At 32.6% G+C, this 27865-nt stretch overlaps 1 protein-coding gene across 2 annotated transcripts; it reads right to left on the bottom strand.

The window, feature by feature from the left end:
• Positions 1-89: 89 nt before the first annotated feature.
• Positions 90-27543, bottom strand: LOC110110179 (protein SCO1 homolog 1, mitochondrial). 2 transcript variants are annotated; one of them, XM_020841548.2, is made up of 9 exons: positions 27409-27543; positions 22864-22921; positions 20303-20476; positions 12355-12445; positions 11285-11497; positions 5137-5226; positions 4838-4970; positions 475-617; positions 90-337 (listed from the first exon to the last, which is right to left on the bottom strand). In XM_020841548.2, exons 1-8 carry the CDS (start codon positions 27516-27518, stop codon positions 509-511), a joined length of 978 nt encoding a protein of 325 aa, XP_020697207.1. In that variant the 5' UTR covers positions 27519-27543; the 3' UTR covers positions 90-337; positions 475-508. The 2 variants fall into 2 exon arrangements, with proteins under 2 accessions (XP_020697207.1, XP_020697208.1); XM_020841549.2 differs by having other exon boundaries at positions 27335-27528.
• Between the last annotated feature and the right edge of the window lie 322 nt (positions 27544-27865).

The raw sequence follows: 27865 nt of genomic DNA, 5'->3' as shown, positions 1-27865 counted from the left end.
AGTTTATTCACAAGCTTCAAATGATATTGTTCGCGAACATAAATGAGCCGAAGGCATTAGTGTTCAAGTTTGTTTATTTAAGAATCGACTATTTAATGTTTGGTTCAGCCCTAAGTGGAAGTTCAGCCTTCAATACAGCATTTTCCAACTGCCGCAAAATTGAATCATAAGAATCAGAAACTGGCTTTTTATAACAAAATTTTACCCTATAAGAACTGTCTTATAGAATAAATGAATAAATCATGAAAAATAGAGTCTTTTACATTTCAGAAATGATAAATATAAGCCATTCTGATCCTTCTGCTAAGACTCTTCATTCTTAAATCGACACAAGAACCTGTAAATCAAAATAATAACCAGTAACCAAATGATTAAAAAAATGGGTTAAGCTATCCTAATTCAAATTTCATATATTCTGCTCAAAATTATCAATTAAAATTGAATATCTTAAAACTTGGAAGGGAACAGGCAAACCTCTGGTCACAATTTAAAGTCAGTGAGCATCTTTTCACTTTTTGTACTGTTTTATCTCTTTGATTATGCCATCAGCAAGTGAATCAACATCGTAATTCTTGCCATAAAATTTCACAAACTCCATATTTGGGTTCATTAGGTACCTGAAAGTCAATTTGCAGATGATATAATCAACAAGCAGCTTGGAGAATCAGAGGAGATTTTGCCAGATGTATCGCACAGCATAAATAAGGAGAAAAACAATATCAATAGATGTCTTGTAAAGAAATAAAGATGAGCTAAATGTGCTCAGCTTAAAGGAAAAACAATAAAATCATGCCCAAGGAGCCTATTTCAACCCTTATGGAGAGGGCTTCAATTTACATATATTCAAAAAAAGAGAGGATATGCAAACAGTGTAAATATCCTCGAGATCACTACAAAGAAAGATGTCTTTGATGTTAACTAAGGCTTCGTTTGGGATGATTTTCTTCCTGCTTCTTAAAGCGGCTTTTTAGTACAAAAACTAGATTTTTTGTGCTAGAAAGCCGCTTTAATAAGCAGTAAGAAAGCCGTCACAAACGAAGCCTTAATGAAGTCGCCATCCTTGTAAAATAAGGATTGGGATAACTATTTGTATTATAATCATTTTAGCCGCATGAGCAATAATTTTCTCACAGTCAACTCTCTACTCTTGTTTGTTATCAATCACAATCACACATGCCTTATAACGATCCAAAGTACCGTTAGAATAAAGTTTGAATGAGTAAACTCATTTATAACTAATGAAAGTAACATTAGAAAGACAATGAAGATATCAAATGTATCCTCAAGGGGTTGAAGTAAGAGGAACAATCACAGTTAATAGACTCTCAATAACATTACGGAATGAGAATAGAAGCCAACATACTTTGAAAGCCGTACCAATTTGGATGAGTGATTCTGGAAGACCGTTAAGGCGAAGAGGTCAAATTTTAACTCATGGTTTCAAGTGGAGGATCAATTTGGACAAAAGCTGACAAGAAGGTCTTGCTCTGGAAGTGGTCAAGTTAAGCGTTTTCTTTTATACATAAATGTAGGTTTGAATCATTCAGGACTAAGATCCAATTTATCATAACAAGGAAGAACATCTATCTCGAGTAAAGGCTCAACAAAAGCAAAAAAGAAAATTTAATTTCAAAGAAAACAACATGTGAAGAACAATACAGCATCTATTGGAGCATTGATCAAACAAAAACAACCATTGTGAGAAGTGGGCATGATCATCGAAAAAAATTCCCTTTTCTGAAGAAAATCATAAAATTCAAATGACAAATATTCATCCTTAAAATTGGATCTTAACACTTTGATGTTGCAGGAAAATTGAATTTCAACAAAGCAACAAATTTTTAAAAGAGTTGAAGCTTCAAGTATACTTGATGTAATCGCCAATGAACATCAAAATATTGTTGATTGGACGACAATATAATATGAGTAATACCCCACACTCACTATGAATCAAATCAAAACAATCTTCAACGCGATTACAATGCATGGAAAAAGAAAAAACTTGCCTTTTCTAATTTTATAGCTTGAAAAATTAGAAGAAATATGTGAAGAGAAATGACCTTTATCATCTAACAAAACTAGAGTTTATTATATGAGATTAAATAATAGAATTAGGATGACCCAAGCGATTGTGACAAATGTTACCATTTCAATTTAGGGGTTGTTTGGTTCGAAGTAAAAATGGTGTAAAGTATTTCAAATGCAGGGATTTTGAAATATTGGTATTTGATTTAAATTTGAAATATTGGTATTTGATTTAAAATAAAAGAAATATGGGGCAAAATTTAGGTATTTGGAATACACATTAGTTTAATTTTAATGTATTTAGAATTCGTTAAATTTTGGCGATTATAAAATACTATAAATTCTTTGCAATTATTGTTAGCAACCGTCATAGTCGACCACCACTACCCACCATCAACCGCTGCCTCTGCCAACCACCACCACCTGCTGCCACTGACCATGTATGGTCGTGCCTAAGGGCAGGCATCTATATGGTCGTGCCTAAGGGCTTATCAGTTGAAGTAGGTTCTTTTTTATTAACTAAAATCCTTTTCTAAATTGTGCAAGCTTTTCCAAAGTATACGTCTTTCTAGATATATATAATAATATCTAGATGGATAGATCTTATATGAATTATATGATGAAGTATCATTCGTCGCCATTGACCACTATCTTCCGCCCACTTTCCATTAACAACCACCGTATTTGGGCTTTTACACTGCATTCATTTTACTTCAAGTCAAATAAAAAAAATAATCACATGCATTTACTTTACACTCATCCAAACATTGATACATTGCTTTTTTTTTTTACATTGCATTCCATTTTACTATGTATTTTTTTTTTAGCCAACCAAACAGCCCCTTAATATAAACAAAACAATAGGCAAACTTAAGAATAGAAATATATAAAGGAAATAATCATCCAAATTTAGGCCCATTGATGAGTATTTCTCTTGTCATCTGATCTTGAACAATACAATCATCAAGAAATAATAAAATATTACAGTGATTATCAATGTATTTTCCCACAAAAATATGGCTGATAGAATAATGAGAAGATACAATGACATCAATGACATAAAAATTAATTCTCCCAATAGCATGAATATATAATTGACTACCATTAGCAATCAGAATAGATGATGAAACATGAAATGAACGAATATTATGAATAAGATGTGAGGAGCCAATCATATGCTAGGACATACCATAATCCGCAAGCCAAGATAAAGGAGATAGATTATCCATACCTTAAAGCACTAAGGCTGAAAAAATTTAATAATCATCTACTAAATTGTAAGATCTTATTTATCTACACCTACTAAACCAATGTGCTAATTAGTAACAAAAACTTGTTTAGCATTTGATTGATGCCCATGAATATGAATATGACATTATGTAATGATAAGCCCACGCTTCTTACAATAATTCTTTTTTTTTTTTACACAATTGACAACAATATTACTAATAATCCTTGTAATTGAAGCTTTTCGCATCTTACATATCTCTCACTATGCATGTCGCGTGGGATGAATTAAGAAACTGCATTCTCATGAATTTTTTTTAGGAAAGCAGTTTGTGTGACAAGATATTACTTTTTATGAAGTAATTCTTTAAAGAATGCATTCAAAGAAAGATAAGAATCATGATTCATCAAATTGGAACAGGTCGCCTCAAATTTAAAATGAAGTTTCATCCGAAATTGATCTCTTATGCTTCGTTCATTAATTTTTTAAACAATAGAAAGAGATTCAATAGTTACTTAAAGCATAAATCATGTCAACAAATTCACTCCATAAATTCTGAAATATAGAGAAATAATATTAAACGGAAATATCATTTTTTAGGTGTCACTAGCAATCTTACATTCTAATTAGAAATGTCTGATTGCATTGTCTTGATTATAAGCACTTCATAAACACTCCAACATATCTCCAACATTATATAGCCTTAGATTGAGAACAACCACCTAATCAATAGATCCTTTGATTTACCACTAAGCCAATCTGATGGACTAGCCAATTTGATTGGAAGGGAATTATGAAGTTTTCTAATGAAGAGGAAACTATTTATGAAGGTTCTTAATCAAAGGAGAATTGTTTAGGAAAAGTTTTAATTACAATTGGGAGAGAATTATTTAGGGCGAAAGATCTAATTTGAATTCAAATATGAGAGGAAATTATTTAGGAAAAGGAGGCTGATTTGAGAGGAAATTGAGGGAGGGTTGTTTGGGTATTTGTCGTTTATTGTATCCTTTAAGTAGGGCGCTTTTTCCTAGGGTTAGGGTTATGTTGGTTGCTGAAATTAGACCGTTCTAAGGTTGTCTGGGCTAGCTGGCGGCTAGAGATTTGGGAGAGCCGGATCTTCCTCTCCAAGGCTCTTCCTCTCCAATTAAAGATCCACTTGTATCTTGTCTTTTCTTTCATAAAACTTTCAATTAAAAAAATGTTCTTGTGTGTTTTGTTCCTGATTTCCTTGTCATTGTCTTTCTGAAATGGCTGAAATCAGATTTTAGCCAAGGTTTTTCCCAAATTTCTGCAAGCACTTCCTATCAAATTGGTATCATAGCACTTTTTTGGGACCCTATGACGGCAAGGAAAGTTGATGCCTTGGAAGAGCGTCTTCAAGAAAAAGTTGGCAAACTCAAATCGGCATTTGAGGACAAAATGTTATCGATGGAGGAAAATTTTTCCAACCTAGATGAGAAGTATAGAATATAGATCTACCTGAATTACATCGCCTCAGGATGCTAATATATAATATATTGTATCCCTGAATAATTTGAAAATAAGGTGAACAAAAGAACGATGCAGGAGTTTGGAAAGCCATACATGACAATAGAGTGGTCGACAAGATAATCAGAACCTTCTTCTTCAGTCTTCATATAATAAACTCGATAAGCACGAGCAGCTTGTCTAACCTCACTTGGTGTACCAGTCAATCCAATTAAATCAGGGTGAAATTCTGTAAAAACCAGAATTTAAGAAGCAGCTCAAGAACTTTAACAATGATGTTAAAAAGTGAACTTCAACGCTCAAAAGACAACTTTCAGAACTCTTGTTGACGGTTAAATAACCCATTCGCTTTCTCTGATTTTCACTTCACATTAAAAAAACTGATTGAAACAAACCTTTTACATAATCATGTATTTGCTCAACTGAATCTCTCTCCGGATCAACAGATATAAAAACAGGGACAATTTCCAAGCCTGCCGTTGATTCTGAAAAAAAAATAGTGAGAAATTGATTGGGATTCATTTGAATCTACACAAAAACAAATAGCAGCAGAACTGTGGAAATGTAAAAAGGAGTATTCATGGAAAGCTAAACAATAGCAATCATGTAAGACCTGGTCATTCAGGAAGCCAGAAGGACTGAAAATCAAATTTTGATCACGCTATGAAGAGCGTTCTAGCCTATTGGAGTAGTTGAGAAGAAAGAAAGAATTAATGGAAGTTTGCATTCAATGATATAGCTGCCAATATGAGATCAAGGGAGGATTAATGAATGCAGTCTTACATTTCCAATTCCAACAATAGCAATCAATACAATCATATAATTATCATCATTAGCCTTATAACAACAATGCAGAGTCAACTTTATGAATGCTTGTTCTTCAATTGTCCCTGTTGAATAATGCATGAAGTGCTAAATCTATTTCATGGTAATCTTTTTTGCACAAACTTCATCAAGGTAAATTTCATGTATCTTTTTCGTCCTAATCCTTAAAATTTATTCTATCATCTTATTGGTGCGTCTTTACCTGCTGAAAAACATGCTCAAATGTATTTCACGACCAAATCTTCAATAGATGATACTCCCACTAGGTATTCTTAATAATCCCTTTTAATTTTGCCATAAATACATCTTAACATTTCCATTTTTGACATGTTCAACTTGTCTATCAGTAGCTTTTTATTACCCAACACTTAGATCAATGCAATTAATTTGATTAATTAAACTATTGTAAAAGTTTCCTTCAAGTCTTCAAGATATTTCATCGCACAATAAAAATTAAGGCATTTTTCTTATTTAACCACCCAATTTAACTATATAAGTTATATAATATATCCAAGAGATTTAAGATTATGACACCTAGATATCACTTGATCATTCAATAATATTAGCTACTACCTGCTAAAGTTGCATATTACATACTCGATATTTAATCAACTAAGTATGATCTTTCTATATTATGACTATCCTAAACATCTCATTAATTCTTGAATACAAAAAGATTCTTCTTATGTCATAGCATCTATTTAACCTAAAGATTTTCATGTATAGCTCTTGCTTTGAGCTACTACACTTATAATTTTAGATAAATTAATGTATACCTGATTATTCTATTAATTAGGCTCCTCCAAAAAGATTTCTTTCTTAAAACTCTCATGTAATAATTTTAAATGATATTACCATCATTCATAAATGTCTTTTATCGTTAGGTAAGATTTTCTTAAATCATGCATAATGTCTAATAACAAACATTACATGTGTGATGTATCATATTAATTGCTAACTACCAAAGCACAATATTACATAGAATCTTTAGTTCTCTGAGAATTATTCTTGTGTGTTATGTTGGTAAGCCTGCTTGGGTCAATTGGATCAAAAAAACTTGTGTTGGGCCTGATGGTAAGCCTACGTGGGTCAATTCTGTCAAAGACTTGCATTGACCTATATCACTTGGAGGCCTAGAGTTCGGCTCGCCAATAATTTCCAAGATGTTAAAACCCAACCAAACCGACACCAATCATAGCTATAACTAAATGAAGAGCCAAGACAAGAACAACATCAATTTCAAGAAATGTGATGTTGAATTAAAGGACAAGATAAACAGATTGAATGATCATTATTCTCACTCATTAGGCAACCAAACTAGGATCATTATTCCTACACCACAATTTATGCAGCTTATTGATTTTATATGGAGTAAAGCTCGACTCAAACGGATCCAAAAAAAAAAAACGTGAATCAATCAACACTTTACAAACAACAACATCAAGCCTTTGTCCCACTAAGTGGGGTCTGCTAAATGAATTATTTTTCTCCATTGTGTCTTATTAAAAGTCAAACTCTTGTTTACATCTAATAAAGAAATATCATTTCTAATATTTTCTAACCAAGTCTTCTTAGGTCTACCTCTTCCTTTCTTAACATAAATCAAATCTAATACCTCACTTTCCTAATCGGGTCATCAGAAGGCTGTCGTTTTAAGTGACCAAATCATCTAAGTCGACTTTCTCTAATATTATCTTCCACTGGAGCTACTACAACCTTTCACATATATACTCATTTCATATCCCATCTCTAAGGGCCCCACTCATCCACCTGAGCATCCTCATCTTTACAACACTTAACTTAGTATTATGCTTCTCTTTTAATGACCAACATTCGGCACCATAAAGCATTGCAAGTCTCACCACCATCTTATAGAATTTTCCCTTAAGTTTGAGGGGGACTTTTCTATCACACAACAAGCCTGATGCAATCCTCCACTTCAACCATCCAACTTAAATTCTGCTAATAATATCCCCATATATTTCACCATCACTCTGAACAATAAATCCAAGATATCTAAAATGTCTACTCTTATTAATGACTTGATCGCCCAAAGTCACAATCCCCTCGCTAGGTCTATTACCACTAAAACTACACTCCATATATTCACTTTTAGATCTACTAAAATGTCTACTCTTTAGACTCTAAGCTTGACCTCCATAATTCAAGTTTACCTTCAACCCCTCTCTAGTCTTATCAACAAGAAGAATATCATTAGCAAAAAGCATACAGTCATACACCAAGGTACAACCCCTTGCAAATGTCTAGTGAGAATATCCATGACTAAATCAAAAAGGTATGGGCTTAAGGCTGATCTTTGATGTAATCCAATCAAAATAGAAAAATACTTGGTCAAACCACCTTGTATTTGAATACAAGTAAATGCTCCTACATACATATCTTTAATGATTTGAATATAAGTGTTATTAACTACTTTTTTTTTTTCAAGAACTCTCCATAACACTTCTCTTAGAACTTTATCATATGCTTTCTCTAAATCAATAAATATCATATGTAGATCCACCCTATTCTCTCTATATTTCTCCATCAAACCTCTCAATAAATGTATGGCTTCCATAGTAGACCTAACCTGCATGAATCCAAATTGATTTTAAGAAACATTAGTATCACACCGCAACCTACGCTCCATAACTCGCTCCCATAGTTTTAAAGTATGACACATCAACTTAATTCCTCTAGAATTTTCACAATCTTGTGCATCACATTTATTTTTAAAAATAGGAATTAACGCACTCATTCTCCACTTCTCTGGCATCTTTTTAGTCTTCAAAACATTATAAAAAGTTTAGTAAGCCAAGAAATTCTTTCAACTCCTAAGTATTTCCACACATCTATTGGAATATCATTAGGTCCAACAACTTTTCCACACTTCATTTTCTTTAAAGCCTCTCTAACTTTGGTTTTACAAATACGCCGATAAAAATAGAAATCTTTATTTTCATTTAGAAAACTAAGGTCACTAAAGCTAATCGTATTTTCATATTTTTTATTAAAAAGTTGATCAAAATATCTCATCCACCTTTGTTGAATATAATCTTCTAAGAAAAGTACATTTTGATATTCATCGTTAATAAACTTCATTTGAACTAAATCTTCACTACTCGTATCTCTTTATTTGGCTAACTTATATATAGGCTAACTTAATATATATATATATATATATTTCTCCCTGCTAAGTATCTAATCTATTATAGAAATCATTAAAGTTAAGATCTTTGCATCGCATATTGCTTTCTTGGATTCCTTACGTGTCTCTTTATATCTTTTTCAATTATCAGAATTTTAACATCTAAACTAATTTTTATAATAAATCTTCTTATTTTTTATCTTTTCTTGCACATTTGTATTTCACCACAAACTATTTATACTATTAGGAGCTTTTCCCTTATAAACTTCAAGCACATCTTTTGCAATATTCTTAATATCACTAGCTACTTTTTTTCACATAGTATTAGCATCCTCATGCACAGACAAAATCTTAAGATCAAAAATCTTAATCTCAAAAATATTTTTGTTAACAGTCTTTAAATGCTCCACTTAATCCTAGAATAACATTTTACTTTATTTTTTTAAGCTCATTTATCTTAAAGTCCAAAACTAATAATCGATGTTGGATACATAAACTTTCACTCGGAATAACTTTATAATCTTTGCAATCTGAACGATCTAATTTTCTAATAAAAAAATAATCAATCTGAGTTTTACTATATCCATTTTTATAAGTAATGAGATGCTCATCTCTTTCCTAAATAAGGTATTAGCAATTAAAAAATTATAAGCTAAAAAAAAATCTAATATGATCTTACCACCTTCATTTGTCGTCCAAACTCATGGCCACCATAAATTCTTTTAAAATCATCCACCTCTCTATCAACATGTCCATTTAAATATCCTCAAATAAACTCTTTATTCAAGAGGTATCTTTTGTATTAATTCTTCTAAGTCATTCCAAAATTTTAATTTTAAACTCATATTCAAACCTACTTAATGAGCATAAGCACTTATAATATTAACAATCTTAGCATCAACAATAATATTTAAAGTTATAATTTTATCTTCAATTCTATTAATTTTTATAGTATTATCTTTCAAACTCTTATCCATAATCACACCTATAATATTTCTAGTACGACTCATACCTGAATACCAAAGTTTAAATATTAAACTATCAATCTCCTTAGCCTTCTCCCCAACTCAAAAATATATGTAATCCTCTTTTAGCTTTGATTGCTTCATACATGAACCAATCAACACTCTCCCAGCTTTTAACTTGGATTGGACCAACTAAGAAAAGTTGAGCTCAGCAACCTTTTTTGTGTGGATTTGCTCGAGTATGATCTTACGCTTTTCTATATAATTAAAAAATACAAAAAAAAACTACCTTGATATTGTTGACTCTGAATTGCTTAATATGGTTATAAAAATTAAATATATGAAATGATAAAACAATGTTAACTAAAGGGAATTACATAATTCTGGCATGAATTACCCATCACTTAGCAAACAATCCTACACCATATCGTACCAATTACACAAATATGAAACTCATAGTAATGTCAATTTCACAAATATTTTAGTATGATTAAAGTATCAAGCTTATTCATTTTCACAAGAAGATTAACTCACAGTTATTTAAGATTTCTGACTTTTGTTGTTGAAAATTTGTATTGTATATATTAGATAGAGAAAATGATCAAAATAATCTCTTAACTCTTTCTGAGGAACCAAAATAGTTCTCCACTCTTTTAAAGGACTAATTTAATCCCTTAACCCTTTAAAATGGAACATTTTTGTCCTAACATCTAATATTGTAGTTAATGGTGTTAAATTTAATGATATTTTAGTCATTTTTTAATTAAACATTTAATAAATATAATTTTCAAGTAATTATAGTTTTTTTTAATTATTAAATGTTACTTTAATTAAAAAAAGTAATAATAATTTTAATTTTAATTTTTAAAACTTTAGTCATATTTTATAAAATATAATCGGTAAAAATATGTATGACTAAGTTGAAAATAACATCTATTTGCATTTGATTTCTCTAAATCAATAGATATCATATATTTATAAAATATGACTAAAATTTTATAAATTAAAACTAAAATTTTTGTTATTATTAAAAAAATGTTTAATACTTTTTTTAGAAAAATTATAATTACTTGAAAACTACATTTAATAAATGTTTAATTAAAAAATGATCAAAATATCCTTATATTTAACACCGTTAACTCCAACATTAGATGTTAGGACCAAAAGAAGCCTCATTTTAAAGAGTTGAGGAACCAAATTGATCCCTCACAAAGAGTTGAGAGAACATTTTGGTCATTTTCTCATATTAGATATAGCACTGCTAATGCAATAAAACACCGTCAAACAAATGTTTAGATAGGAAATAATAAGCCCTCCCTTTTACGCAACTTCAATTCAATGAAAGAACTCACGATAAAAGGATGAGACTATAGCACGACACCTTTTATTTTAGAGGAATCCCAGCTCTATTTCATCATATGAACAACAGGCCAATAGGAAATAAAAAAGAAAAAAACATACAATTCAAGCATGAAAACAATAGGTTAGAATGTTGAAAATTATACTATCTATTGAGAAAAGCATTTGATAATGCATTTTTTTTCTGGAAATTTGATTCTTTCTGGCATAGGAGGTTCTATCCTAGATTTTGAGATCGCAACTTACTAATTTTCTCAATAGCTGTAGCCATTTTCTGGAGTTCATCAGGGCAAATATCCGGGCAGTGTGTAAATCCAAAGTATATTAAAGTCCACTTCCCCAAAAAATCCTTTTCAGTAACAGATTTCCCATCATGATTAACCAGCTTAAATGGACCACCAATGGCAGCAGTTCCCACAGATGGTCCCTGTTTAACTGAGCTCGTTGCAGCCTTCAGTCCTGAAGACCAAAAAAATGCTAAATTAATTAGAAAAAGATTCAGAACTACAAAAAGAAATTTTCACCTGTTAAATGGGGCAAGTGCTTAAGCCTCAAAACATCAAGAACCCAAAGAGTAAAGTACTTTCAGCACAATATAGAAGTTGAAACAATAAAACAAAATAAATAAATAAATAAACTAAATATGTGTTTTTTTAATAAGGAAACAAATTTGGCACTAAATGATAAATCCATAATGATGAAAACGTAAACCATTACATGGGATACAAGATAAACCATGGTTTACCTCCAGCAAGAGACAAAATGTTATATCTTAAAAACAAAGGCGCATCTGTCATAACATACCTAATGAATGTGAAAATTTTATGTAATGTGAAAATTAAAGAGAAATCCGACTACAAACTACAATAACATAAAAAAGCATTCTATTAGTCTTCCCCCAACAAAATTCAGCAAATTTAAATTTGCACTCCTTGAAACGGACATTATTGGAAGAAAAGGTTCAAAATTATCAATTTAAATGCAAATGCACTATTGTTTAAGCATAGGCCCAAAAAATTATGAGTCGCAATTTGAACTGTCAATGTGTGACAAAAGGATACTATAGAGATAACTTTTTTTTTCCTTGAATATTGTAGGAAGGGGATAAACAATCCAGGCAGACGTTCAATTCATGCACACCTAAAGCTTAGGCAATGCCGGTTAGGCTTCTCATGGCATTTAACAAGAAGATTAGAACTCAAAATTTCTGTTGAAAAACTTTTTTTTCCGTAGACAAGAAAATCGTGGAAAGATTAATATTGAATATACTAGAGTATGTAGCAGAACAGATTGTTCAGAGAGTTAAAGTGCTTTACCTTCTATATGCCGCTTCTTCTCTCGGTCATAATAGAAAATTAGTCCTCCGCCAGTCATAATTAACAAAACAAGGCTAAGCCATGACACAGGCTGTAAAAAACTCACACATGAGTACTATATCAGGTTGAACTCTTGAAATAACCAAAGGAGTAATAAACGCAAAACATTTAAATTTAGCATGAAAATAAATCTTAATTCAACAAGTTTATGAAACACAAATACATGCCATCAAATGCTCAGAGATTGGCAACCTAGTAGATAGCTCACAAACTCATAACATTTTTCACTAGTTGCATAAAGCTAGTTATTGTAACAAACAGCCAATTTGAATGCAGAATAGACACAAAACACTGCGACCAAAGGATAATAAGCACAAACATACAAAAAAATGGTAAAAATAGGAGACAAATATAAGAGGATAATGGTATTTCTTACTCCAAGCAGTAGAAGAGATAAATATTTACAGGTGTGAGTACAAACAATTATTAGTCCTAAAATAAAGTAACGAATTAGAACATAATTAATGGGACACAAAAAGAAATAACAAATTTGGGCAAATTTGCTAATGAGAGTAATCATCAAACGGTTGATTTAATCATAGCACGTTGATTGCTTAATGAGGAACTAACATGAGTCCCATGAGTTAAAGAATTTTTATATTCCTCCTCAAGCTGGGAATATATGTTTATCATTTCTAGTTTATAAGTGAGGTTATTGAATCGTGATTGATCAGGGGCTTTGATTATGATATATCAGCTATTTAAACTTTTATAAGAGTGTATTGTATTTAAATGATCCATTGACCTTTTTTTTTTCTTTATAAAATGTCTATCAAGCTTAAATCAATCGTTGTGGACTAGCTCTTTGACAATGTTGATTGTATCTTAATTATTACATCTCATTATCATTGGTTCTTTCATGTAGTTGTTTAGGTATTCCAATAACTTTTTAACCACATTTATTCAAAAACTTCACGAGTTGTGACAATAAATTCAGCTTTAATGCTGCTTCTATGATTCTATCAGACACTAGCTATTTTTTTACTTCTCTATATGACAAGGATTTCTCGTATGAACGAACAATAGTCAAAGAAGATTTTTTAATCAATTATGGACCCAGTCCAATTAGCATCAATGAAAACTTTTATACTCTTATTAATTTCTTTTTTTGAAGAATAAACATTTTCCAAGGTTTTCTTTAGGTGCCTTAGTCCTCTATATACTGCATCAACGTGTTCCTTAGTAGGAGCAGCATAAATCGGCTAGCCAAATTGACAGAATAACAAAAATCAGGATGTGCATGTGAGAGATAAATAAGATTTTTCTTTGTCAACTTCGAGAGTGACACCATTTATTTTTATTTTATTGATAGAATCCAAAGGAATATTTGTTGGTTTGTACCCTAACATCCCAATTTCTTTTAAAATGTCCAATGTATATTTTAGTTGAAAAATAAATATACATCTGTTTGCTTTCAATTTTCATACCAAGGAAATATTTTAGGACTCCTAGATCGTTAATTTCAAATTTATTCACTAAGAAACCCTTTAGTCTCCTGATTTTTTCATCTTAATTGCCATTTAGAATAACAACATCAATATAGACACTTAGGATAATGATTTTATCAATGGTGATTTCTTTACAAATAAGGTGTAACCAACTTGTCCTTTAGCACATCCATACTTTTTAATTGTAGTAGTCAATCTCCTAAACCGGGCTCTAAGAAATTAATTCAGGCAATATAAGGATTTCTCAAATTTACGACCTTTATCTTTGTTGTTACTGGTATGAAATTCAAGCGTAATATTCATATAAAAATTCTTATTCAAGGTATCCATTTAGAAAGGCATTTTTTTACATGTAATTAATAAAGTGACCAATCAAGATTCACAGCAAGATAGAGAATGGCTCTAACAGAGTTAAGCTTAGCAACTGATAAAAAGATTTTTTTGATGCTAAATGCCATAAGTTTGAGTAAATACTTTTAAAACCAATCTAGCTTTGTATCTTTCAATGCTATCAACAACCTTTATTTCATACTGAATATCCATTTGCATCCAACACGTTTATTCCTTTTGATAATATCGAGAGCTTCCATATGCCAAGCGCTTGCATTTCTTCATGAGCACCATCTCTCCATTTATATATTTTTAATGCTTCCTTAATATTGTTGAGAATATTCACACTAAAAAAAGTTGTGGTAAAAACCTAAAAAACTAAGAAGATAAGTTATTATAAGTGATATATCAGATGATCGAATATTTTGCACAAGGTTTGTCATCCCATGATCAATCGGGATATTAAGGTCAAGATTAATGTTACCTTGTGAAGAATGATCGAAGCTTGGTTTGGATATGTGGTTTTGTTATGGAAAAATATTCGGCTCACTAGGGCCTTTTGAATGTTCCTAATGTCTAATATAGACAATGCCTTTTTATCTAGTTTGTATGCGATTTTCAGAAGTTTTCATGTGAGATAGGTCTTAGACTTTAAGGATATTAGGGAAAGATAGAAGCTGCAGGTCGATGAGGTAGATACAAAACTCATATTCTTGAAGAGAGATGAAATTCTCCCCTTGAATATGGATTTTTGGAAAGAATGGCTAGTTTTAAAAAAACTATTACATCCATAGAAGTATAGAATTTATTTTTTTAGGATAGTAATACTTATACTCTCATTGATTCAGGAAATAACTAAAAAAATATGCAAGTAATGATTTTTGGGTCAAGTTTACTTTGTTCATGAGGTGGGATATGAACAAAAGCTGAACATCGAAAGACTTAAATGGAATGGTAGAAAGATAAGTTAGTTAAGAGATGTATTCACAAACTGGATAGTTTGCACATGATTTTATCATCCTCATACATTTCCTATGAACTAAGGAGATAAATTATTATAAGGGATGTATCCACCAATCAAATATTTTATACAAAGCTTTGTTATCATTATACCTTTCATATAAGCAATTAGTATATCAATGTTAAGGTTAATGTTACCTTATGAAGGATGGTCAAAGCTTGGTTCAAACAGATAGTTTTTTCTGTGGAGGAATGCTTGGTTCACCAATGTTTGTTGATTGTTCCTGAAATTTACTATAAACCATACCTTTATATTTAGTTTGTTCTATATGAACTTGAGAATTTTCAGTGTGCCTAGAGTTTTGAACTTCAGGGAGAGAAGTAGACTAGAGGTCAGTGGGATACTGGGATGGATATAAAACTCACAATACTAAAGGATGTTGGAATTCTCCCCATGAATGTAAGTTTTGCAAAAGAATAGCTAGTTCTCATAAAAATGCACTTACTGACTTTTGGATCAAATTTGCTCTATTCATGATGTGGGATGTAAATAAAAGTATAACACACTTTGAGTGGAATGATGAAAATAAGTTTATTTGTGGAATATAGTTTGATGAGAACTTAGTAAAGGATTTTAAATTTAAGAATCCATGATAGTATTCAATTAAAGAGGTATGCATATGTTAAAACGATCTCTCCTCATTATTGATTTGGGATGTTGCTACTAAACATGATGGATCTAGCAACTTCTAGAAAATGCCTATTTTTCCCTTTCAACAATCATAGTCTAATGAGGAATATATATACAAGAGCTTTAATGTACATATACAAGAATTTTGGTATACAATCTCTTGTTGAAGAAGATAATCCCTAAGAATTAAATGGAAATTGTCTTTCACATTGTCAATCCTAAGGACTTGGATTTGAGTATTGAACTAGATTTGCATAAAAAATGGAATTCTAACCAATTTGATAAATTTCAAATTTCTCATTCATTAAGAAAATCTAAGTAGCTCTAGTAATCATCTATAAAGGATATAAACCATTCAGACCCATAGATATTGTTCACACAAGATAGTCCTCAAATATCATTATGAATGACAGAGAAAGATTGAGAGGCTTTATAAGAATAGCTAGAATAGGTATTATTGGTGTGTTTTGATAGTTTAAAAGCTTCACATTGAAATAACTTTAGATTTTTATTATTGACAGAAGATGAGATTATGAGAATAGTTTTTTTGAAATTCATAAAGATAGGATGACCAAGATGTATGTGCCACCATATGATTGCACTCTTTTTCGGATAAGATACATATTGAGCATATTTTATTGTAATGTAGGATTTTATTGCATCTAGGAGGTAGAGATCAACATTTTCCTTAGCATTACTAATCATCATCTCTAAAAACTCTTGGCATTTATACCTAGTAGAAAAAAAAAAATAGTAACATCGAACCCAGGTAAGGTTGAGATTGAGGTGAAGCGAGCCAAAGGAACTCGTGAGGTTGAGATTGAGGTGAAGCGAGCCAGCAAGTTCTAGGAGTCTGGAGTCATAGAAGTCTTGCAATGCACCGAGCAAAGTGGAGGTTTGCCTAGGCGGAATGCTTGTTCAGAACCGAAGCTAAGTCAAGATAAAGAATTCAAAATCACGAGATCAGAAGTTCACAGAACAAAGCAGAGTACGGAACGTCAAACCAAAGTGCAAGCGAATGGATTTTTACTTCTTATTGGTAGATTCTCAAGCGTCAGATACTTTCAAGTGAGCTCTTGAAATTACAAAGCGGAGCTTGGTCATATGAAAAAAGACTTCGATTTAGAAATTCTCACCACAAGCAAAAGACAAATTGCTCGGATGCCAAGATAAAAATAAGAAACAAATAGAGGAGGAAAGATCTTCTAATCATATTTATTTCTCCAAATGATAGAAGAGATACATATTTATAGGTGATGCAATCAATTATTAATCCTAAAATTAAGTAATAAATAACTAAATTATTAATGGGAATAAAAAAAAAAGAGCAATGTTTTAAAAACCGGACTGGACCAGTCAGTTCGACCAGTTCAACCATGAACCGGTCACAAGACCGGTCCGGTTCAGTCTTAAAACCGCTTCTGCATCGAATCGGACTGAACCGGTCAGAACTGCTGGTTCAACCGGCGAATCAGCCCTGTTATTTTGAATCGGCCGGTTCAAATCCCACAAATTTTAAATATTTTTTTAAATAAATTAATTAATATATATTTAAAACATTTGATTAAAATTATAATACATTTTTTATTATAAACATTTTTGCCCTCAAACCATCATGAAACATCTTCACATGGCCCTCCATGTGAGCTCTTTAAGCAAGATATGTAAATTAAATTTAAATTAAAAATCAAATTTAAAATTTGAAAAATATTTAAATTTAAAATTATCATATTTTTATGAGTGTAAATTCTTATAATTATGATATTTAATTTTTTTTACTTTTATGTGAGATTTTAAAATAATTATTTTACTTAATTATATAAGTTTTATGTTTCATAGTTTGTTTTAGTTTAATTTTTTGTCTCATACTTTGCATGATACCATTATTATTATGTTAATTTTATTAAAATTTAAATAATATTTATTATTTATTATATCATCCGATTCAACCCCGATTAGACCGGTCGAACCGTGAACCTCTCCTTCTTCCGGTTCGTTGTCTAGTCTAGTTTTCAGAACCTCGAGAATGAGTATTAGGGCGCGTTTGGGACGGGTGTTGCGCTGCTGTGCTTTACCAAATACAACCGAGAGGTCGTTTGGGACGGACCGATGGCGCTCCGTTCTCGACAATTTCACGTCCCGCGGTTGCTTCTCACAACCGTAAAAAGCCTTCTGCGGTTCGCCTGCTTCCCCCTATACATAGACATCCTAAATACGGTAATGCCCTTACTCCCTCACAAATTTCTTTTAAACCAGGCGAATCCTCCGCTTCCGTCTCATCTCGCTCAGCGATAGGAACGGCGAAGGTTTGCTTTCTTCCTTTCTTGTAGCTGTCAACTCCCACGCAAGCGGTTGTCTCTGCCACCCTCGACAAGTTGTTGTTTGTCGGATCGGGAGTTAAGCAAGGTAGTTCGCTGCCGGTTTCGTATTATTATCAATCTCTCCCCTCATTTGTAGCTTCTCCTCTAATAGAGAGTTGGATTCTCATTTCAAGTTTTAAACCATCTAGCAGTTCTCGTCGGTCTCAATAGTTAATTTCACATTTTAGATTAAGAAGGGGAAGAACAAGAGAACCGATAGTAAGATCCGATCGGAATTGAAAAGAGAAACGGCGATTACTGAATCATTTGTTGGGTATTACTCAGTTTTATCGGTTAACTTCTCAACCAAATTGGTGAATATATATATATGATGGATTGGGGATTCTGATTCTTTATCTTTGCTCTTTTTTTGTTATTACGATTGTGATTTTCTCCTTTTCATTTAAGTACGTGGTTGTTTTGATTGATTTGCTGATTAGAAAATAATAACTAATTGATCTATCGGTCTATGTTCTCTGTCTATGTTCTTATCAAATTACAGGAGTTTTGAGTAAATGCATAATCGAAGAAAGAATTTTTTCTATTTAGTTTTTTTTAATTGTTTCGATGTTAGATTTTTTGTAGAGAACACGAAAAATATGCTGCAAAGATTCACATGAATGCCCATAAATATTAAGATTCATGATGATTCCTTTTGAGTTTGTCATGTATCCGTCCTTTTTTCTTAGAATAACAAGGGTTGGCTCACTGTGAGGTATCCATTCTTTTGCCCTTTCACATGGAATTTTTTTTTAAAAAAGATGGCACAATCTTCTTACGGGTACAGCTGCAAGGTTCCGGCTATTGCCCATTTTGTAACATTTAAAAATCTGAGAAACAAATTAAAACAACTATGAAAAAAACAACTAAATCAATGCAAATACACATGACTTTCCAATGAATAATGACTTTCCAATTAATACAAAAGCAGACTCCCAGAATGGAGAATACAGTTAACCTATCTTAGGAAGTCTTAACAGACAGCAGAAGCAAGGGATCATATTTTACCTGTGTTGTATGGTTGCACCTATCATCGCACAGTCAACTAATGAAGGAAAAATAGAGGAAGGAACAAATAAATCCGGACAGTATCAAATACATCTTGATGCCATTAGATAACAATCATCCGCTATATGTTTTTTCATAGTTGTTTTAATTTGTTTCTCATAGTATGAATAATTCAGCTACTTTTCTCTTCTTTTAACCAATAGGCTTCTGTTAGGGGTAGCTTTTCATGTCTTTGAACTAGTTTTCCACTAAGGGACTGTTTGGTTGGAAGAAAGTGAATACAAGTAAAATTATTTTGAAGTATGATAAGGACAATGTCAATAAAAATTTATAGTATTTTTATATGTAAACTTATAAAATATTTGATATATAAACTAATAAAATATTTGATAAAATAATTTGATATTAATTAATAATTTTTATTTTGTTAACAAAAAATTTTGAAAAGAAATAATATTTGAATAAATTTTATTCATCTTAATACATATGAGGGTATATAGGTAATTTATTCATATACAGCTGCAGCACAGCAACTTGACAGTTATATTGGCCAAACAAAATGTACTGCTTTCTATACAACAATTTCAAAAAGCAGCTTTATGTACAGCGATTTCACAACATGCTTTACCGACAGCTGCAGCCGTCCCAAACGCACCCTTAACATCCTTGGAAGCTAAATAAAATTGAAATCTTAATAACCTTTGGTCCTCCGACTATTCGTATATGACCATTTTAATCTCAGAGTATAACGTTGCATCAATTTAGTAGCTCAACTATACAAAATTAATCCAAAATGCTTTTGGATAAATTATGATCAATTTTGCGAAGTCAAAGGACTAAATTGGGATCAATTTTATATCACAATTATACTATAAGGGACTATTTTGGATCAATTTGTATATTCGAGGGACTAAATTGGAGCAATATGATACTCTTGGACTATATTGGCCATACACGAATAATCTAGAAACTATTTTGAGATTTTTCTGCGCATAACTACAGTATGATCAAGAATTTTCAGATCCCTTTCTAAAGAGAAAGGGAAATCAGTAAAAAGAAAGAGCATATAAGAGGCTTTAGCAAGTACCAACCCCTCCACGAATAGATCTACTAGGTGGATTGGTTTGATCCGAGTTTCCAGTTTGTTTGCCTTCAGAAGAAGCATTCTCAACAGGCTTCTCAACATTGGTATGACCTGAAGTTGTAGTGGCGCTAGCCAGACATTGGTAAGATGAACCTTTGTTTCCCCTTGACAGAGGAATGACCTGCACGGAATTCACAATAAAATTTAAAATACATTTTTGCATTAAGCGGCTTAATTCAATATAAAAATATTTTATCAAGAAAAAAGCATTCCATTGAGTTGTTCTTTGCATCCGTGACTAGAAAAGTTCATAATCAAACAAGAAAAAGATCTATTGATTTCAAAAAGGCCTACCATCTTAACAAACAAGAGATGCAATATTAGAATAGAAACAACGAGGCTGAATTTGTAGATTATAGGATCAGCAACAGATCAGAAATATATCGTGGCGAAGCTGAAACACAAACTAACATGCAGAACTTCAAGAGAGCTTAATCACCAACAGTTAAGTAGTGAAATTAAAGCCATCTAACAGCAATTAGCTACTCATCAATCTAAATTGGTGCATCCAAAACTATCAATTCTATTTGCCAAATCAAGCTTGGTCATCTGTTCCAATGGCATATAATAAACAGGTACAGGGTATGAACTTCTAGGATAGCAAGGGACAACTTGGTTGGCTGCATTTAGGAGTGTAAAGTAAACACAAGGGTTATAAAAATTTGGGTGCTTGGATGGCAATGTTTCAAATGCAACATATTTTGAAATTGCATTTAAAAATAACTCTATAGTTCATTTTGAGTATATTTGAAATTTGCCTATTTTGAGCGAATTCCCAATACACATCTTGGAGTGATGTCGATCAACAGCATCCAGCCATGCCTGCCACCGCCCGTTGCCCTCATTATCGGCTTCATCTAATCAACTATTATTTCAAATGCACTATTATTTTACTTTACATTCCGTTGCTTTAACCAAACAGGAAAAAAAAAAAAAAGACAAATCCTGCATTTGTCTTAAGCTAATATAATGCCTAAACTCAAAAGTATTTTCAATACACCACTTTTAGTTTACACTATATTTTTTTTCAACTCTGCATTTCCTTTTCCTCAAATCGAACAACCCCACTAAAATTAATTAAACTAACACAATGCCTACATGTTCAACTCAAATACCATTTTGCATTTATCTTAACAAACTTGGTTAAACAGTCATAAAATAACAGACAGAAAAATATCGCATCCATCTCATGAATAATCTTCAGTTTTCATGCATGACATAAGAAATCCTCAAAGGCGACAGCACACTAACTGTTTTTTAATATGTACGATATGTGAATAAAATGGACCATATGAATAATTCTGAAATATCTTCATCATCCTTTGAAGCAATTAAAATGCGTAGAGTCTACAAACGGAATCAAACATTATTGTTGCAATGACATATAGCATAGCCTCCTGTGAGGCTGTGATAACGTTCATTTCTATGAAAAACCAGTCATGCTTTACTTTAATACCAATTAGCACTCACCAACATGGTGAGAATTCCATTGCTAATTACCTACCAAACTAACAAGAAAAGATAACTTGTGAACTAATGCAATCTTAAATTACACTTTGTGATCATTTAAAATAAGTCAAATTCATATATACATTTCAGATTTTGTTTGGGGCCACTTAAACATTTTTGGTTTTTTGCCTTTTAAAGCTCTTTCCTCTGCCACAATTTTAGAAACATTTTTTCAAAAACAATATTTTAAAGGAAATTTTTGAAAAAGCAACCAAAAAGCTGTCTTTCAATACTAGCAACTTTTCTTACCACGAAAGCAGTCAAAAAGTTGTTCCATACAAAATCTTATAAATATACATCAGAGCACTAAATAGTTCAGATACATCTTAAATTCTTCAGCATTAAATGAGAAATCCCATCACAAAGACAAACAACTCTTACAAATTGCATAAGGTACATTAGCAGTAGTTAATGCAAAGTGAAAACTAATAAATTATCACTCATAGATTATAAAAAACAAGATGAGAACAAGAGTACAAACATAAATAAAAAGCATGTAGCTTGATTTCAGCTAAAGACTATAGGAAAATAAGTTTTCATAAAGAGACAAGGATGGAAAGAAGGATTGGACAATATAATTCAAGGTTAAACAAAACAAGAAACCACTGGCCAGCAATTGATGATTGCATACACGAGCATCTAGTACCTGGAGAATGATCATAACACATTAACGCACCAACATGGAGTTTTAACGGAATACTTCCAATCTTCAAATGAATGGGGAAGAAAACCTTTCTTATCACTGAAGTACCATTAGTACATACAAGGAAGTTAAGAATCAAATCAACTTTCTAAGACTATCAATTAAGGTAGAACACATGTTCAGTATGGGAATTGGATAAAGCTCGATTTGTCCATGAATAAAAGGAAGCAATCATGAAAACAATATATATATATATATATATCAGAAGAAATATTCTGATCCATTTCTTCACGTATAAAAAGGTTCTCACAATAGACAAGATCACAAGATAAGGTTGTTTTGTAACAATATGCTACCTGAGGCTGACTTATTATTCTGAGAGTTCTTATGAGCCCCTTCATCCTGCTCATTCTTCTGCAAACGCCAGAATAGGAACAATTGGTAAATTTTCATGCCAAAAGAATATTTATAAAGATTGAGAGGATAATTTATCCAAAAAAAATTACACAAAAATAAAGGGGTAATATAATGCAAGTTAGGACCAGAGACATGCTAAAAGTAGACGAATTTGTCCTGCTTAAAAGAAACAGCAAAATTTAGAACAAAAAAATATTAAACGTCCAGTACAAATAAGACAAATTTTTAAGTAAGGAAACTGACAGACCTTATTTCAACTAAGATTACATAAACCAAGTTTGAATAACCATATCAAACATCTAACTTCAGGAAGGGTTCAAAATTCAAAGGCTAAAAATCCCTTCTAACAGGACGACGGAAGGGTTCAAAGTTCAATGGCTTAAAGCCCCTCCCTTTCCTTATACAGGATAAAGGGATCAAAATTTAAGCTAGAAGATCTTTCTAACATGATGAAGAAAGGACTTAAAGTTCAACTACTAAAAGAACCTTCTTCCCATCTAAAAAGATGAAGTGTTCAAAAAGTTCTAGCCTCCCCTGATTAGATTGCTAAGAGCAAGATTTTAACAACCAAAATGAACATCTAATTGATGGAAGAGCTCAAAGTTCAAAGGGCTAAAAAACGAATATGTAATAACTACAACACACACATATACATGCACACATGTGTGTATGTATGTATCTATGTATGGATATGTATGTATGTGTGTGTATATATGCATACATCCATACACGCACCACACCCTATTATGATCAAGGAAAATTTTGAAGCAAGCACGAACAGTGCAAATTCAAAAGCATTAATCGAATTAATTAATTTAAGTTGGAGAAGATCAAATCAGACCACCTTGACCCAACCTAGATTGCTCATCCTTATGATTACGAAACTACCACATGTTGCAAGATGAATTCACATGTGTGCACAACCACTTCACTCTGAGATTCTATTGCCAAAAAAAAGAGGGATTCAGGACCATGAAGTAGGGCAGCACAGAGGGTGCAGAGACAGGCATTAGGGTCCAATTCTCACTACCAATCTCTTTCCACGAGAGATAGCCATCAACCCCAAAGCCATCTATATGGTTCTCTATATGCTCAACATGTAGCCATAACAGAATCAGTAAACATTGAAAACGAAGAGAAGATAAAGGCATGAAGGAGCTAAGCGCAAACTTCTTCCCGCTTTAAAATTTATCACTTGCTCTCCCCCTCTCTCAGGGCTATACAAATGAGAAACAAATGCATGAACTACATTTCTATACCTTGCTTTGTCAACACTCTCTCTCCACCACTCCCTCCAACAACCCCCCCTCTCTCTCTAAGGATCACTTGTCTCCCTCTTTCTCCTCTTTCTAAACAAATTTATTCATCCTTGGAAATGAGGATAGGAAGTAAAGAGAGGGAAAATTATGATAAAATAGCGGCGAGAGTATCACACCGATGACAGGAAGATAAAATGAGAAAAGCAAATGAAGTTGGTAACAAGGATAGAAGTTAGGGTTGTAGCTTGAATGGATGAGCCTGCTCTATCTCTTCTTTTTTTTTCTATTTGTTTTACTTGCTTCCTCTTCAGCCCCATGCATGATTCTACTGCCAACTAAACTCAATAAGTGATGAGAAAAAGCCTAAAAGAGCAATCCATATACAAGAACAATCACAATATTTTAATAATGTTATAACAAAGTAATATAATTACAACCATTGTCGCCAAAATGCTGGCGTCTCCCAGGATGACAACAGAATCCTCGTACCTCCATAAGAGCTTGCAATCGTCTCATCAATTTTTTACTCGATGATCGAGAGCTATCTTAAGGTCACTTGGTCTAATTATCAAGTGCACAATGTGCTCCATCAAATGCATATAGACATCCTTGTGCATGATCTCCTCAATGACTTAGTCTTCTATAAGAGCCCACACAGCAATTCAGCCCATTGATGCCTTTGTATGAATGTGTAACCATTATACAACCTCAATGAGCAATGCATGGAGCTACGTTTAAGGTTCATTTGTCTCATCATGTATTTCTTCCCAATGTGTTCCATGTAGTGCATGGGGTTAAAACATGAAGGGCCCAAGTTGAGCTGAATAAACTAGTAGAATACTCTTCAAACCAAAAGCTTGAGCTAATTGATAAGGATAACTATTACTATATTAAAAACTTTTAACACCTATTTCATTTTCAATTTGGGACCAACCTCCTCTATGGATGGGTCTTAATGAGCAGAACCCATGGCGGGTGGAGGGAGAATGGAGACAAGAAGCAAAATATCATTCGTGCTTGTAGTTGGTATTGAAGACTTAAAAGCCCAACATATTATCTCCCGTCATCTTTCATAGCGACCTACACCCAAGCCAATGTGATATTTCCCATCACATCCATCAAGATCTTCAAGTCAAGGAGTGCATTGAGTTTGTGCAACCCAGTGACAGCAGAACAACTAATCTTACCTCCTGCAGTAACTTCTTAATATTTATTAATCATGCATTTAAGCAATTTTTCTCATTAACGAAGAATCACAACAAACTCCAATTCCAAAGGACTTCACACCCTACTCTAATTAGAATCTCATTGTCGAGATACTAATTTCAATGTCGGACCCCCTCAAGATCAAACATTTGTGTATAAAGAAAACGTCATTCTTTAGTTGATAGTGTGCAAGACCGCTTAAACATTCAATATGCTCCTAGCAATGAAATTATGCTGGTCAAAATAACGTTTTCTAGCAATGAAATTATGCTGGTCAAAATAACGTTTTCTTATCCTCAAAGTATTACTGATATGTCACCAAAACATCCTCTTAATCGAGCACGAATCTCAATGCAAATATGAATTGAAAACTTATAAAATTATATTTAGGTCCAAACTCCAATTTCGGCAAGCTTATAGTCAAATTGAACATCTCAAGGAGTCGAACCCAATGACACCAAAATTAGTCCAATTTGAGCCCAATGAGACCAAATCAAAGGTCCAAAGCCTGCTTAAATGCTTCATAACATTAATTGGATGACCAAATGATATTCAAATATGACATTCTTATAGTCGAATGGAGGGGCTCAACAAGACGAATCAAACGAGCCAAAGATCACTCAATTCTGACATCTCTAAGGCACTTAAATACTTGATAAACACTCTATGATCAAGGGAGCTAATACCAACCGTCCGATGAAACAGTATCAAAATGCCCTTTATCTTGTTCATATTTAATGAGAATGTCACTCCCAAAAAATTATAAATAGCCCCTCATTCGCATGAAGGGAGGAAGAGGAGAGAAGGCTTGAGAGCTCTTTTGCACTCTCCGTCATGCATTGCCATTGCCGGAGATCTTCGCGACTATCGATCGCGGCCGGACTTCCGCTCGTTCTCCAACTATCACCGAAACTCTTCCCGGATGCTACTGACATCGGATCTCCTCCCAAATATTGTCGCCGCCGACTATGGTCTTTATGACCATCATCTCCTGCCGACTACGATCCTTCTAACTATTGTTGCCCGCAGACTACAGTCCTTCCGACCAACATCGTCCGCTGACTAAGGTCATTCTAACCACCATCGCTCAACTACGGACCTTCCGACCACCGTCGCCCGACTACGGTCCTTCCAACCACTGTCGTCCATCGAATAGGGTCCCTCCGACCACCATCGCCCGCCGACTACGATCCCGCTAACCACCATCACCAGTTCGCTACGGTCTCTCTGACCTCTGTCGCCCATAGACTACGGTCTCTAAGACCACCTTTGTCCGCCGACTACAATCCTAGTGACCAAACAAACATATTAACACTCTTTTAAGAACAATTACCATGTAACAAGATATATAAAATATGTATTTGCTAAATTAAGTCAACACCTTCATCAAAGGAGGGATATTATTTATAATCAACCATCAATAATAGTGGATTCATTCAAATTGGGTCATGCCCCATGATTTTTCCCCTTTTCAAGGTTTTACACATAAAAATTTTGGTGCCTTTTATAAATGTTATACCCTATTTTTTTTTATTTATTTGTGTGATGAATCTTCGTACAAAGCCAGGATGTTGAACTTTAAATATCCCAACCGCAGCAAATATTTCAGCACGGATGCAACAATAACAATTACCTAAAAGAAGTAACATCAAATCTTAATTATTATCGATGCAACAAAAATATCAAGCGAAAAACCAAAATTTGAAAAAAAGGACGGTATACAATTATACAAAAGCGCATTGCTAGTTTAAACCTCAACCACGTATATGTTAATTTAATCCTCAGCCTTCGGATATGCGTTTGAGTGAGTGAGAGATTTTTCAAAACAAACCAAACAGAAAAAATTTGCAGATTTTGAGCATGATTTAAGCAATATTTAACATAATTTTTGCCAAACAGGCAAAACGAACAGCAAATCCTGCATCTCGCTTCTCCCGTCTTTTACCTTTAATCCCGGCTTGGCGAAATACGGGGATTCCCCTAATTTAACTGAAATCCGCGCTGAAGGGAATCTCTTACCCAACAAGCCAGTCACGAACTCCTCTTCTCCTCCAGAAGCCGCCGGTCCCGTCGCTGATTCCCGCCAGCAAGCTCCCGCGCCACTTCGCGTTTGGCGAGTATGGTTTCATGAATTACTGAATTAGGGTATGAGATAAATATTAGTTAATAACAATATATTTTAATATTAATTTCTAATTTAATTTGATTATATTAATTTATAAGTTAAATGTTTCATTATGACAACTAATGTTAATTAATTAAAAATATAAACTTAAAAAGGAATAAATTATAATTAAGAATTTTTATAAAATAAATAATTTGGTGTTTATTTAGTTTATAATTACTAATTAATAATTAATTGGCTATTATCATATCTTATGCATTATTTTCTTAATATAATTAATGTTGATAAAAATGTATTACTTGAATTTAATAATAATCAATTAAGTAAATGATGTAAATACATTAATTATAA

This window comes from Dendrobium catenatum, unplaced genomic scaffold (genome assembly GCF_001605985.2).
Source record: "Dendrobium catenatum unplaced genomic scaffold, ASM160598v2 fragScaff_scaffold_1035, whole genome shotgun sequence".
Lineage (NCBI taxonomy): Eukaryota > Viridiplantae > Streptophyta > Magnoliopsida > Asparagales > Orchidaceae > Dendrobium > Dendrobium catenatum.
Note: the sequence above shows the minus strand (reverse complement) of the source record. Positions and strands in the feature narration are given on the sequence as shown.